This window comes from Coenobita brevimanus, chromosome 50 (assembly GCF_032717465.1).
Source record: "Coenobita brevimanus isolate Jiangsu-jjx chromosome 50, ASM3271746v2, whole genome shotgun sequence".
NCBI lineage: Eukaryota > Metazoa > Arthropoda > Malacostraca > Decapoda > Coenobitidae > Coenobita > Coenobita brevimanus.
This window is the reverse complement of record NC_137003.1, coordinates 48,402,556-48,417,878: the sequence shown is the minus strand read 5'-3', so window position 1 is coordinate 48,417,878 and position 15,323 is coordinate 48,402,556. Positions and strand designations below refer to the sequence as shown.

The following is a 15,323-nucleotide window of genomic DNA, read 5'->3' as shown; positions in this document are numbered from 1 at the left end:
TCGAAAAACAAGTTTCCAGCTCACCTGAGCTGTTAGTTATTTCACTTCCCTGCACTTCAGTTGCTGCTTACCACCAAACATAAGTCTAAAAATTAGTTTCGAACTCACCTAAACTGGTACCATACTTATTTCTCTTTACTGCATTTCACCTGCTGCTTGAACTCTCACACCATACAACCGTCCCATCACTGACGCTAACAGACCTGATAATGACAAGTACAAAAGCCATCTTGGAACAAACGAATGATAGTAAACATGTGTGGGCAATTGGGTAATCAAAAATAGCAATTGTACACTGATCATTGAGGCTTTGTGCAGGATCATAATTCACTTGAGCAAAAATTCCATCATATATCAAAAAAAGCTCCTAACTTTTTCATTGTTATATAAGCAATTCATTGCATACCGATTCATGGTATAAGAAGGGTCTGCTGTTTATTTTGTAATTTTTTTCACTTAGTGATTTTCATGCCAGAGAAGTGGACCGCTGTCGAGAAGGATATGAGATTGATTGCAGGCCAGGACAAGGAACAGTTTGGAACTTCAGTTGTTTATGTGGTATTTGGTATACCTGTGAGTATGACAGAACTAGAGTTGACATAAGAAGATGTGTGGTGCTATGTGTTGTATAAACAAGGGATGGACTGTCTAGATTATACTCTGAGTCAGATACATAGAAAAGAAAATTAATGCGTGCATCTTGAGTATGTGTACACCCACTAAAATAATTATTGGCACTCTTTTAGCATGATAAGATTAGACACACTGGATGAGAGATGTGAAAATAAACTGAGTTAATATGCTTGGTTGGTATTCTTGATCTGTTGGGCCATAGGTCCACGTTCATAGTAGCATTGGAGACTTCATAGCACTACTTTATACTAAGTACTTTGTTTTGCTTAATTATCACTGCCTTATACTTTTCTTAGAGAGTTCGATTATCAACATAATTTTCATAAAAATTATAAATGAGGAAGTTGATGTGTAATGTGTAGAAGAATCGCTATCTAAGTAGTGTTACCAAAGAACCCGAAGCCATTGCTCATTCAGTGCTCAAAGTGTCCAAGCTGAAACAGTTTCATAAGCAACACATTCCCAAAATTACATGCAAATCGAGAACTGTCTGAGGTAAAAGCCTATCATATGTTAAACGAATATGCCTACTGATCACCCCCTCTGCAATGTTGTCATCATCTACATCAAACTGGTGTTATACCATTCTCAGTTTCATAATCCAAGCACTGCTACATTCATGTGTCATTGATGTGGTTAATATTATAGCAATGCTACTGTTATATACTGTATATACTTTACATGTGCTTTTCATACTGTATATACTTTACATGTGCTGTTCATGGGATATTGTATATACAGGACAGTTAGGCCTATAAAGTTTGTCATCAACCTTTTTAAGATGCTAATAATGGTTGCTATTTATCACAGCGTGTAAATAAATCCCAGGGTGGAAACCTCGGATATGATGGGTGCCAAGCAGACAAAGAGCACTTAGATTTCTTTATTATCTTGTGGATAATACTTTGCTGTTTTGAGACCTTCCTTCAAGCATTGTACCCATTGCTTTGAATTATTCATTATACGTGACATGAAGCTACAGGAGTACAGTAAACCCTTGATATACCGAACCCTCTTTTAACACGCACACGCCAGGCTTGTTTTAATGCAGTCATCACCTCACTACAGGCAAAATCCCAGAAACCGCTGAAAAATTGCTTGTTTTCAAACTTTAATATCTCAGAAACTGTAGCACTTAGGGGAACAAATTAATGACCATTGTAGTCAGCAACACTTCCTCTTGCAAAAGAAAGTATCTCCAGGTCTCTAGGTTGTTGCATTGATGAGTAATGATGTGAGGAAGAGAACTAATTTTTGCTGTGAGAGTGGCATGAGAGCAGGACATGTTCGTGCGTCTGCTCGCGGTGCCGACTATGGCTTTACTCTCAACGTGATAACTTCACTACTAGATAAACTAGACACTGTTGCATCCAAGGCATGCCTTATGGAACTGTCACTGAGCCTTTTTCTAGTATCCTTAGAAAGAGGCTTGGCAGGGGTGGATGATGCAGTTGGCTACAGGCAGCGCAGACGGAATCAGACGAATAGGAACCTGAAGGCATCATGGTACCCCTGGCAAAAGCACATGACAGACTGACTCATCTGTGTGCTATGGAGGGACTTCCTCCCTCCCTACCCTTTGGCAGTGAGATGAAATGGCCGCTGGTTCAAACAGTGGCGGGCTACCTGGCGGCCCCATATCAGCCAGATTGTGACGTGTATAGACGTTATCTGGCAGATAGGGTTAATGAATTTTGGTTTTAACAACCACTTTGAGCTGTCTGGACATTATGTTCATTTAACGAATTTTGTTTGGCATAAGAATGGACATGTGGGAAACACTGATCAGCGTCGCATCGCTACAAGTTCACTCGTGCTCCTCCACATCCCACAGAATGCTGCATCAGTCTCTGGGTGACCAGCTTCTTGAGGGGAGCCATAAATAAAACATTTGATGAGAAAAACAACCATTTAGATCTAGCTGTATGCTATTGTGTATGACTGTATGGCCGAACATTGCTCTATATTTAACAATCTTTGTTCGGTGAAAACCATGATGCCTGGGAAATTACCGAACAGCATGGTGCTCGATTTTAATGTCTAGGGTCTGGTACCAGTTAGTTGGTTATATTGTGGGTGTACCCTACAATATCTGAAGAGAGAGAGAGAGAAAGAGAGAGAGGAGGAGGAGGAGGAGGAGGGAGGGAGGGAGGGAGGGAGGGAGGGTCAGAGAAATTCAGGGAGGGAGGATCAGGTATACCAACCCTTACTGCATATGTACGGTCTCTGTATCATAGTTGTGAAGGTTATTGAAGCAAGGGATACCAATAATTATTTTAGTGGGTGTACAGCATACAGGTATTATTATCCTTTCTTTTTTTCTTCAGTAGGATAATGATGAAAACTCCTGTCGTCTGATTATACGAAGTGCTGCTTTTCTCTTTGATACATTAGGTCAAAGAGCCCAACCCACTGGAGCAGCTGCAGTTATGAGTACCTGGCCCTGTCATTTGAGCGTTCCATGGACTACTGTCTCCGGAACAAGCCCACAAACTTGTTTGACTCACCTGTGTGTGGCAATGGATTTGTTGAACCGGGTGAGCAGTGTGATTGTGGCCTTCCAGGACACTGTACCAATCCCTGCTGCAATGCCACGACATGTATGCTTCACCAAAATGCAACGTGTGCAACTGGACACTGCTGTGATTTGCAGGTGAGTCATTTAGAGTTGTTCATGGGGCTTTCGTAGTTCAGTATTTATGAGAGATGAAATCACAGATACAGTATTGTTGAGTGAAGATGAATGGGAGTTGCAAGGTTTGGTGAATGAATTTGGGACAGTGTGTAGGAGGAGGAAGCTGAAAGTTAATGTAAACAAAAGTAAAGTTATGGTGTTTGAGAGGAATGAAGTCACAGAGGGTGCAGTGAGGTTGGATGGTGAGGATATGGAGAATGTGAGTGCATTCAAGTACTTGGGTAGTGTGATGAGTAAGGATGGAACTTTGGGGGATGAAGTACGTGAAAGGGTACAGCAGGGAAGAAAGGTTGTTGGTACACTGAAAGCAGTGATGAGAAATAGGGAGGTGAGTATGGAAGTTAAGAAGGCACTGCATGATGGTATTGTGATCCCTACCCTGACGTATGGAAGCGAGGCGTGGACCTTGCAAGAGGGGAACAAGTCAAGAGTGAGAGCAGTGGAAATGAGTTACTTGAGAGGAGCATGTGGAGTGACGTGGAGGGACAGGTTGACAAATGAAGAAGTGAAGGAACGTTGTGGGGTAGATGTGGATGTGGTTGAAAAGATTAGGAGAAATACACTGAGGTGGTTTGGACATGTGGAGAGAATGGAGAATGAAAGACTGACTAAGAGGGTGTATGTAGGTGAGGTGGAGGGAGGGAGAGGGAGGGGTAGACCGAGGATGAGGTGGAGGGATGGAGTTGAGAGGTATATGAGGGAGGGGGGGGTGAGTTGGGGGGAGGGGAGTCAAATGGTGGGTGACAGAGTGACTTGGAGGCGTTTTGTCTGCGGCCACCCTTTGCGGGATTAGGGCGTCGGGCTATAGATAGATAGATAGAAATCACAGATTTGTTAACTAGCTGTTAGAAGTGAAATTTTTCATGGAAAAGTAAAACTACACTAATACTGTACTGTAATAGGGGTTATGGTCTGAGTTTTTACTGTTGGTGGAACAGAGTAGTGTTTTTTTTTATGGTAGTGGTGGTGGTGAATTTTAGTTTTCTGTGCAGTCAACTGTACTGTAATATCTTCTTCACAAGACTGGACTTGAAAGACTATTGTCACATGGAACATCTCATGACAAGGGAGACACTGGGTTATATTCCTTGTGGGAATGCTGTCCCTAAACAAATACAGTATCAGTGGTGCCACACGAAGATGTTCTTCATCAGATGGTGGATTGTGGTGGTTATCATAGTACTGATAGATACTAGTGTGCTGTTTTTTTAAGCTGTATTAAACATTGATGGGTTAGAGCAGTCTTCTGGAATTTTTTTAAGGGAATGATTTGTGTTTAGTGGGACTACTCAGTTTGGGGATATTGGACACATGAACTTAAACCGAACTCAGTACAGTAACTTGTGGGGAAAATTTATTTGAATTGTGAACTCACCGGTACTGACTCTTTTCTGATTTTTCATTTCCCATCCACTCCAGGCTTTTTTATCCTAAACACATTCTCATACATACAGGAAGTAACAATGATCATAATTTGAGCATCATATTAAAATTATTTTGGTAATTGTTGTTGTGCATCAGGGGTCAGTCTTCAGCCTCTTGTTTATCGTGGTATGAGAAGGCCTCTTATGTGACTTTAGAAATGGACTCCCATGGGGGATGTTGTATGATGATGACTTGTTGATTGCAGAGAATGAAAGAGAAGTGGAGGAAAGATTTAGGAAGTGGAGAGATGATATGGGACACAAGGGGATGAGAGTAAATAAAGATAAAACAAAGATGATGGTATCGAGGGCTGATGGCCAGAGAAGAGGGAGAGTGGCCATATGCGATTTTGCCATAAAGTCCTGGGAAGTAATTCCATCTTGTGCAGTGTTTTTGATAAGTGGGTGCACAAGAGATGTAGTGGTATTAGAGGTAGACTGCGAGATAATGCTGATTTCATGTGTGCTATGTGTTAGGGAGGGCATGTGGAGATTGTCAGGCATGAAAGGATTGAGCTTGCTGGTGAGTCTCTTGAGTGTGTGGAAGAGTTTTGTTATTTGGGAAACATGTTATGTGCTGGAGGTAGGGCTGGAGCTAACATTGTGGCTAGAGTGAGGAGTGGTTTCGAAAAAGTTCAGGGAGCTGTTGCCTCTTCTTGCACTGAAAGGGCCCCCCTTCTGTGCTAAAGGGTCTTTATATGCGGCTTGTGTTAGGAGTGTAATGCTGTATGGTAAAGACCTGGGCTGTTAAGGAAGAGGATATTCACAGGCTCAGACGTGCAGGAAGGACAGTGATTAGGTGGATGTGCAGTGCGTCCTTGAGTGCAAGGCCTGGGGGGACAAGGTTCATGACGGAAGAGTTAAGAGGTAGGATGGGACTGGAGTGTGTTGGTGTTGTGATGAGGAGGGGTAGATTGAGGTGGCTTGGGCATGTGGAGAGGATGCAGGATAACAGTTGTGTGCAGAAAGTGAGAAGCGTTAATGTTAGGGGAAGGGTTACGAGAGGTAGACTGAAAAAAGCCTGAGATGAGGTCATTTAGCATGACCTCAGGGGTAAGGAACTGAATAGGGAGGCTGCTAGAGATCGAGCAGCAAGGACAGCCGCCATTAGGTGACCAAGGCTGACGCGTGCAAGCATGTTGGAGCATATAAAAATGAAAACAAAAAATGAATAGGACTGTAAACATGAAATTACTTTTATTATCGTGTGGTAGGTGGGGGCGCTCACCATCCACTCACTCGATGTAGTGCTGCTCTCTTGTGTCTGCCCTTTCCTCTCCTCCATCCTTCATTCCTTCCATCCTCTTCTGTCTTTCCTTCATTCTTTCCTTGTCCTTCTGCCTATGGGTGACTTTACACCCCCTCTTCTGTCTTTCTTTCCTTAATTTTTTCCCCTTTCTTCTGCCTGTTGGTGACTCTACACTGAGTGACAAGCCAAATGGTTTCCTGTACACCAGGAAACCATTTACTTTGCTGAGTGATAACCGTATAACCAAATTTTGGCCTCTGGTGGTTTAGTGGATAATTACGGCACTCCAGTCAGATTGGGCCAGTAAAAGGTTTACATCCAAGGGGTGCTTGGGGTTTATTGCTCGTGTATTGCCACTCATGGATGATTGAGGCTGGTCACTGTCATCTTAAATGTCAGGACCAACTTGCTTAGCCGTGGGCTCCAATGCTCCTCATGGGGCAACGTAGGATTGGATGATGAATGATGAAGAATGAATTATTATTATTATTATATCCAAAGGGGTGGTTGGAGTTTATTGCTCACGTAATGCCACTCAGGGATGAGTGAGGCTGGTCACTCTCATCTTAAATGCCAGGACCAACTTTCCTAGTCCCGGGCTCCTACGCTCCTCATGGAGCAACGTAGGATTGGATGATGGATGGATGGATTATTATTATTATTATTATTATTGTTATTATTATTATTGTTATTGTTATTATTATTACTATTATTATTATTATTGTTATTATCATTATTATAATTATTATTATTATTATTGTTGTTGTTGTTGTTGTTTGCAGATGCTGGTTCATTGTTAAGTGAGGATGAAGGGGAACTGCAAGGCTAGGTGAATGAGTGTGGGAGAGTGTGTAAGAGTGGAATCTAAAGGTGAATGTAGGGAAGTGTAAAGTTGTGGTCTTTGAGGGAAAATGGAGTCACTGAATGAACAGTGGGGTTGGATGGTGAGGAAATGGAAGCTGATCGCATTTAAGTACTTGGGTGATGTAATGAGTTAGATGAAAATTTAGTGGATGAAATCCATGAAAGGGTACGACAGGGAAGAAAGGTTGCTGGTTCTTTGAATTTAGTCATAAGAAATAGGAAAGTGAGCATGGATGTGAAAAAGATGCTGCATGATAGTATTGTGATGCCAGCTCTTACATATGGCTGTGAAGCGTGGACCTTGTCAGAAGGACATTAGTCATGAGCAAGAGCAGTGGAATTGAGTTATTTGAGAGGAGCCTGTGGAATTACATGGAGAGAGAAACTGACAAGTAGTGAAGAAAATCGGTGCCACCATAATGATCTAGATCACTCATTACAGTTGTTGCTTGACTTTTTCAACCATGAGGAGACCTTGCAGAATCCAGGATCAGGATTACTGTCATCATTGTTTCATCTTCATATTGTTTGTGAAGGTTCCAACATGCTTGCATGAATCATCCTTGGTCACCTAATGGTGTCTCTCCATGCAGCAGTCTCTACCAGCCTCCCTGATCTCTCTTGTTCATGTTATCACACTCAATGACCTTGTCCCAGGTCTTTGTCGATCTGCCTCATGTAACCCTATCCCCGATGGTTACACTTCTCATCTTCTGCATCCAGTTGTCATCCTTCATCTTCTCATGTCCAAACTATCTTGTCTACCCCTCCTCATTACAACACTAATACATTCAAGTCCCATCTTTTCTCTCAACTCTTCAATTGCAGTCCTATTCCCCCCAGACTTTGCATTCACATCCATCTAATCAGTGTCATTTCTGTACATTTGAGCCTATTAATATCCTCTTCCTTTACTGTCCAGCTTTCAGTACCATACAGCATTACATTCCTAATGTATGCCACATACAGAGATCATTAGCATGGAGGGAGAGCTCTCTCATAGTCAGGGCTAGAAAGTACAATTTTTGAGTGAACCTTGCACTTGGACATATAGTTTTTTTTACCCTGGTTTTAAACAATTTCGACCTGCTGATTTCAAATGTGATGAGTGCCAGATGATAAAACTTGAGCGTTTTTGTAGACATCTCTTTAAAGCAGGTATATGAAATCGTGGTAAAAGGCATTGGCTATCTCCTTTTAAACCTATCTAAAGCAAGAACTCTGCCAAGTTTGAGAAATTTGAATGGAGTTCTGTAAAATTAATTTAATTTTACACTTTATTATTACTTTTTATTACAAAATAGGTCATTATTGTGTATTATTAAAAAACGAGATGCTATAATTTATAGTTGCATTCAAAATTGAATTCTGATTATAAGGCTGGTAAATATTTGTCTTTGTCTTTCTGGCAGTGATGGATTGCATAATAGGTGGTAGCAAGAAGCCGAAGCTTATCCAGTCTTCAAGAATCCAGAGTGGAAAAGATGCTCCCATATTTTTTCGCATCAGGTCATGTCTGTAATGCATATTATGGGTTCTATTATCTACGGTCTATGCAGCATCTTGATCCCAAACTTCTGAAGAGGTGTATGTCTGGAGAACAGTCATGCATCACCAAGATGGCCTGTGGAATGCTATATGGTCAGATCTCTTCATTGAGACCACCTATATGTGATATGGCAAAGGTCCATCTGGCATCATAGGATTTACTTTGAATGAATCCACTCTAGCCATTTGTGCACTGTCTCACAGCACATGTGCACAGCTGATGAATGACCTGGAAGTAATGAAAGATTGAGAAGCTCAACATGTTGTCACCTCCCACAAGGAGGAGCAGCTGACACACATCACGGCAGATGTGACAGATAGAATGAACATACATGATGCTCTTTGAACATGCATTGGCATATTTGACAATGATGAGCATCCAGTCTTTGGTCTTGTTGGTATATTTTCTGGGCGAGTTGTTGATAATCCTACAGTTAATGTTCATAGTTGCCTCGAAATCGGAACTACCCAGTGGTTAGAATGTGAGAGCCATTGACCATCAGGCTTCCACAACAAGTTGAAAAGAAATGTTAAGACCATGGGATCTGCATTGACACGTACTGCTAAGGTTGGCCAAAGTCACATCATTGTTGATACTGAATTTATCTATGCACACGTCATTGCAATAATGGCATCATCAACAGAGACCATTTCGATAGAGAGACTATTCTTGCATGATTTGGCTCCACACCCAACTTCTCTCTTTAAGGAGAATGGTGAAATGAGGACAAGCAGCAAGTCTGTACTCAAGAATAAACTTCAGGTGGTATGTGGAATACAACACTGTCAACATCCAACGGTGGTAATCCTAGATGGCTGTGCTTTGTTATGGACAATTCCTTGGCCAGCATTACCTGCAAAGCTTTCATCGTTCATCAGCACTGCAGTGTCCAGAATTATGCAATATACTGAGACAGCATCAATCCTTCATGTGGCGTTTGACAGATACTACAAGCTGAGTCCAAAGTCATGCTGTCGAACCTCACAACAGAAAGGATTGAGTCCCGTGTTCAGGCAGACAGAAGAATCGCCTGTACCAAAACAGGCCGTCATGTTGAATGTAGGTGCAAACAATGAACTCGTCATCTATATGATTGTAAAAAAGTTGTGCTCCATCCAGGTCCCACAAAGAAAATGCATCATTGTGACTGGCCCTGATCCACATCCAGTAGAAGCTGGGGTTAGTCCACAGCAGACAGCAATAACACATGAGGAGGCAGATGTCATCATGGCATATCACATGATTCATGAAGCATCTGCAGGCTTTTCACCAATACAAGATGTATCTGATGACACTGATGTGCTTCTTATCCTTGCACATCACCTGCATGCATGAACCAACAGCTTGCCAACTACAGTTGAGGTAACCATGGAGTCATGTTCTGGAAAGCACACTGTCATCAGTGTCAATGAAGTGGTCAGTAAGCATGCTGCAGTCATCCGTGACATTCTTGGAGCTCATGCCCTAACTGGATGTGATGCAGTTGCTTCATTTGCTGGTATTGGCAAGGCAACTGTGTTCAAAACACATGAAAAGTTCACTGGTTTGCATCTTCTAGATGATGTTGCAGCATCACCAGATGATGTCACTAGCTCACTTTTGAAATTTGTAGCCATGTTATATGGGCAGGAACCAGAGATATCACTAGGCCACATGCATGCTAATATTTTCAAGAGAAAGCTTGCTGGTAAACAAGATGTACCACCAAAGTTGAGCAGCCTTCCACTTACTCAAGGTGCATTTAAGCTACATTGTGAGTGAGTTCATTTCCAAACAGCTTTGTGGAAATCAACAGGCATGGTTTCACCACCCGACTTGGACCCTCTGTAGCACGGCTGGGAAATGAATGAACAAGAATTGCGACCAAAGTATGTTCTGCCTGGACAGTTAGCTGCACCAGATGAAGTGTTTGATCTCGTCAACTGTGGCTGCAAAAGTGGCTGCAAAAAGACACACTGTCCATGCACAAAAATTACACTTTTTTGCTTAGACTTCAGCAAATGCAGGGGCCAAGCAAGCTGTCAAAACCCGTTCAAACTAAACATGGACAGCAGTGATGACAATGGCAATGAGTCTGAATAAATATTTGTGAATATATTATTATAAACATCATATTTTGTCAATTAATTTCTTGAATTGATTTCTAGAACCGAACATTCATAACCCATCATATGATACCATTACGATATAAAGTCTTTGTGTGCTTTTTTAATGTATGGATAAATCATTATTGCCATATTTCTAGTAATATTATCTGATTGTTTTGTCAACAAAAATATAACATAATTTACACCTTTAATAACCTTTTAGATTCATTCTCAGCATTTCATAGGATTCCTGTCAGTAATTTTTTATTTTTGCATTTTTACAAAAATGCTCAAAGTTTTACATCTGGCACTCATCATATTTGGATTCAGCACATAAAAATAGTCTAGAGACAACATGAAAACTGCTGTATATTAAAAGACAAAGGGTAATGATTTCTAGCCTGGAGTATCAGTGTTAAGAGAGGCAACAGCTCCCTGAACTTCCTCCAACAACTCCTTACCCTGGCTTCGTAGCCAGCTCCAGCCCCACCTCTAGCACATAACATGTCCTCCAAATAACAATGCTCCTCCACACATTCAAGAGACTCTCCAGCACGATCAGTCCTTTCACGCCTATCAGTCTTTACATGCTCTCCCCGACACACAGTGCACACGAAATCAGTATGATGTGGTATAATGTTACCTTTCCCTTTTTTCATTATTTGCTGTCTACTTCTTTTCTCTTCTGCTTTGGCTGTTTTTTTCTTTCTTCAGGTAATCTTTCTTTCTAGTTCCATTCATTCCTTGAGGTGAAGCTTCCTATCTCGAGCTGTGCCCACTGTAACGCAGCATTCATGTCAACATGAATACAATTATTCTTTCCAAACATTTCTACAGGCTGAAGAATTTGTTGGGTGAAATGCATGATAATGTCATACAAGTAAAGTATCAAACTTCCTTGTCCTCTCTATATTGAGAAAGTTGTGGCAGCCAAACAGTAGCCTGTTATTAGTGTAACATACTGTACTTCTCTGTCATAGAACTTTGTCAGTTATGCAGACTTTTGGACCTTAAGCATTATTGCATATCTAGCACATTTTGAAATCCAGTATAGCACAAACTTTTGAACTGCTCACCTATACTGGTAGTTTACCACATTTTGATATTCAGTTTAGCATTTTTCCATACTTCTGTTTGGCAGCACTGCATAATTGCTCGCCTTTGGCCACCTCAAGCAGCCTGAGCACTTCCTCAGTCACACACTGGGCATGGGAGGGGGAGGGATTACCATACCTCTGTATCACAAGACTATCAGCTGAACAAACAGTAACATTTATCACTGTACATTGCTGTAATAAAACTGTTGTTGTGCAAACAGTGGCCTGCTGTTAAGTAAATGTTTCATCATTTGATATATTTTTCTAGTCACCGTAATACAAATGCTTTATCAGAAATTCAGATTTGTCTAGAAGAAGCATGAATAATAGTAGTTCATATCATTTAAACAGGATATTTATAAATCTCCCCTCCTCCGATATGCAGTGAGACCAAAGTGCTTTAACAATTTGCTTCAACTTTTGATACTCTTATATCATATTAGTAATGAACAACTGATAATGAATATCACATTAAGACTTCTATGATTATTAAATTCACAAATGGCAGATAAAGTGATGGCTGACATAGTTAAAAAGAAATGATAAACTGCAAATATAATGGATTTACATACACTTCTATAGCTTACTTACTTACCAGTTTTGCAATATTGTTGACCAGTCATGGATTTTTTTTGTTTTTTTTTTTACTAGTTTTATAGTGATATTTCAATATATACCAGTAATGGATTAGTTTTTGTCATGTAATGCACTAAATGGGCAGGGAGCAACTTTTTGTTTTCTTTAGAGGCTGGTTTTCTATCACATTCAGATCCCAGTTAGGCTAAAAATGTGTACTGATTTGCTGTGATCACTGTGTTTGAATATGTGTTCAGTCTGAGGTTTAAGTCCCAGATTACTCAGTATTGAATTATGTGACATAATCCAGTGACTTGAATTTTGCCAAACCCTAGGCCATCATCAGGGATGGAATAATCCCCAGTCTGTGGTGTGAACCAGCTTCAAACCCAATATCCTGAATTTGGTCCTTAGCATTTCACACTGTATTGTAACCTTGTGCAGTATAAACCCTAATTCCATCCCATTTTCTAAGACATGTCGGCCTCGAATGGCCGGCATAGAATGCCGACAAAGCATCCACGAGTGTGACTTGCCAGAGTTCTGCACCGGAGACTCTGAGTACTGCCCTCCAGATGCATTCAAAGCTGATGGTCACCAGTGTCTCAAGGGACAGGTATACCTTCAGGGTGCCTATTTTGTGATGCCAGGTTGGACTGTATGAATGATAAGATGAAATGATGAGAGAGAGAGATTGTGCAAATAAGATTGTACAGTGAGCCCCTAAGTTTCGCATCCAATTGGTACCATGAGGTTGGCGTGAAACCTGAATTTCGCTGACTGAAAAGTATTAATTCAATGGTAAAAAATCTAATTGGTTCGAGAGTCCCTCCCAGGGTCATTCATTTTCTCACTTTTGAGATATAATTCAAATTACACAGGATACCAGAATAAAAAATCATATGAATATCATAAAAATATTAAGAAACATTAAATAAATTGATCACCAGCCTGAAAAATCTTTCTCTTATGCTCTACCGAATACTTTTTCTTCTTCACACTGGCTGGACACCCACGACATTCTTTTCACTTCTTGCCCCAATTCTTTGAACTTCTCAGTATTTTCACAATCACTATTATTACCTGGTCCTCCAGTGAATGAAGAGGAAGCCATAATACAGTACAGGTAGAGCACACGAGAACAATAGCTGAAGGAAGGGAAAGGCAAAAAAAGTGACCTTGGATGTGATCACTACCAGCGCACTGCACACACAGTCTGACAGCTGGCGGGAACTGTGAAAACAACATGGCGGACAATAGCTGATGATCGTCTTGCCCACCGGCACTCCATTTATTGACGTGAAAGGGGAATTCTTGATCATGAGACTTAAGTTCTTGGAAATTTTGGGCTCTTCTACAAAAGGTAAAGTCACAAACCCAAATCATGTGAAACATAAGGGCTCACTGTACTGTAGCGACTTTCTTTTTGCTGTCATGATCACTACATGATTAGTGAGTGCTGGAATGAATGTTACTGAAGTGGATATATGCAGAACTGTTGTGATTTTGAGTTTTGAGATATTCAGATACCATATTCTGAGTAGTCCCAGAGAAATCTTAGTGTTTTAGAATACCAAGACTGTACTGTATGATATAGGGCCAGATTTTAAGCCATGCTATATCTCAACCAGTAACTTCATCCCCACCATCTATGTTATTCTCCCCAGGCCTTCTGTCATAGTGGAATGTGTCGTACCCATGAAGAACAGTGCAAACTACTTTGGGGTCCTACAGGCCAAAGCTCTGATGACCGCTGCTACATGATGAACACTCAGGGCAGCCACAATGGAAATTGTGGCTACAACTGGGTCAATGATACCTACTACAAATGTAGCAGCAGGTAAGAACTCACAAATATCAAATGTATGAGTCTTGTCGGAATGTAGTGCCCACTGTGTGGCCTTGGGCGACTAGATTCGCTTAGCAGAAGAACTTCAGTGTGAGAAACATTGGCTGGAAGGCACTTTTGTTTAACCTCCTCTTGAAACCTTCCAAACGCTTGTACTGTGTACAGTATGGGACTCCCCTGGGCGGGATGTAACAACTTGGTCATGTTCGCCAGCCAATATCCTTTCTTGCTGAGTGCATCAGTCATGTGGACCTCTATGGACGGATAACTAGTTTTGTACCCTACCTTTTCCCTGTGCTCCTTGTTCTGTGTTTCCAGGCAGACATCTCCTCTCCCTTTGTAAGTTACTGAGTCTCCTGGGTATGAGTAAGTTATTTTGCTATCTGTTTTCTCCTCTTTTTGTGGTCCTTTCTTTTTTGCATGCACTCCTTTCCTCGTAGCCCCCTATTCTGTCCTCTCCTGTGCCTTCTGGCAGTTGTACATTGTTTCCTCTAATTGCTAGGGTCATCCTACTTTCTCTCTGGTTGTCTATGCATTGGTCATGCCAATCTCTGTGACCTAACCTGGAAGAATCCCACTCTAACACTGCAACTATAGGTGGTTTGCATCAGGCCATCATGGGACCTCTTGGTGGTCAGTTCCTGCCAAGACCATCTGCGCCACCTGATGAGTCAGCCTTCTTGCACTTCAGCTGCAGCTACTTGTAGAGTACATCCTTCAACTTTGCGAATTTTAACTTTGCGATTCACCAGATTTGCAAGGTAGTTCCAAAAGCCATGTATTTTGAACATTTATGAACTTTGCGAGTGATCACACACTTTGCGAGGTCAAGTGGTGGGAGAGTCGTCTTTGCACACTACTTTTCTGCGCGGAATAGTGACGTCATGGTTCACAGGGCGTACTGCGCCTCCTGGTTCAGTAGTCTGCCACCCTGCCACGTTTGTTTACACCTGTTCCCAACCAAGGTCGCTGACCCTCGCAATTTTGTGGTGCTCCTTGCAAAATCCCAGCAGTCTAACTTTGCACGAGTGTTATCATGGTGCCAGTGAGTAAGAAGAATAAGAAAATAAGTTTAGAGACCAACTTGAAAATGACTGCAAGGAAAAAAGCACCTAAAGGTAACACTCCCATTGGTCAGGAGTTTGGTGTTGGTGAATCAACAGTGAGAATGATTTTAAAGAACAGTGAACAGTGCACATGTTTGTTACCTCTGATGTCCACTTTTCTTATTAATGTTAATGTACAGTTTATCAGTTCATGTTTGTTTCATTTATCATAATAGAATTAAGAGGTAGAGTCG

At 41.3% G+C, this 15,323-nt stretch overlaps 1 protein-coding gene across 1 annotated transcript in view; it reads left to right on the top strand.

Annotated features, from left to right (window-relative positions):
- The window catches only part of LOC145399654 (uncharacterized), a 555,258-nt gene that overhangs the window by 502,564 nt on the left and 37,371 nt on the right, over positions 1-15,323 (top strand). Inside the window, exons 11-13 of the mRNA XM_080272195.1 lie at positions 3,028-3,286; positions 12,650-12,790; positions 13,842-14,014. Coding sequence (XP_080128321.1) covers positions 3,028-3,286; positions 12,650-12,790; positions 13,842-14,014 — 573 coding nt within the window. The remainder of the gene's footprint in view (positions 1-3,027; positions 3,287-12,649; positions 12,791-13,841; positions 14,015-15,323) is intronic.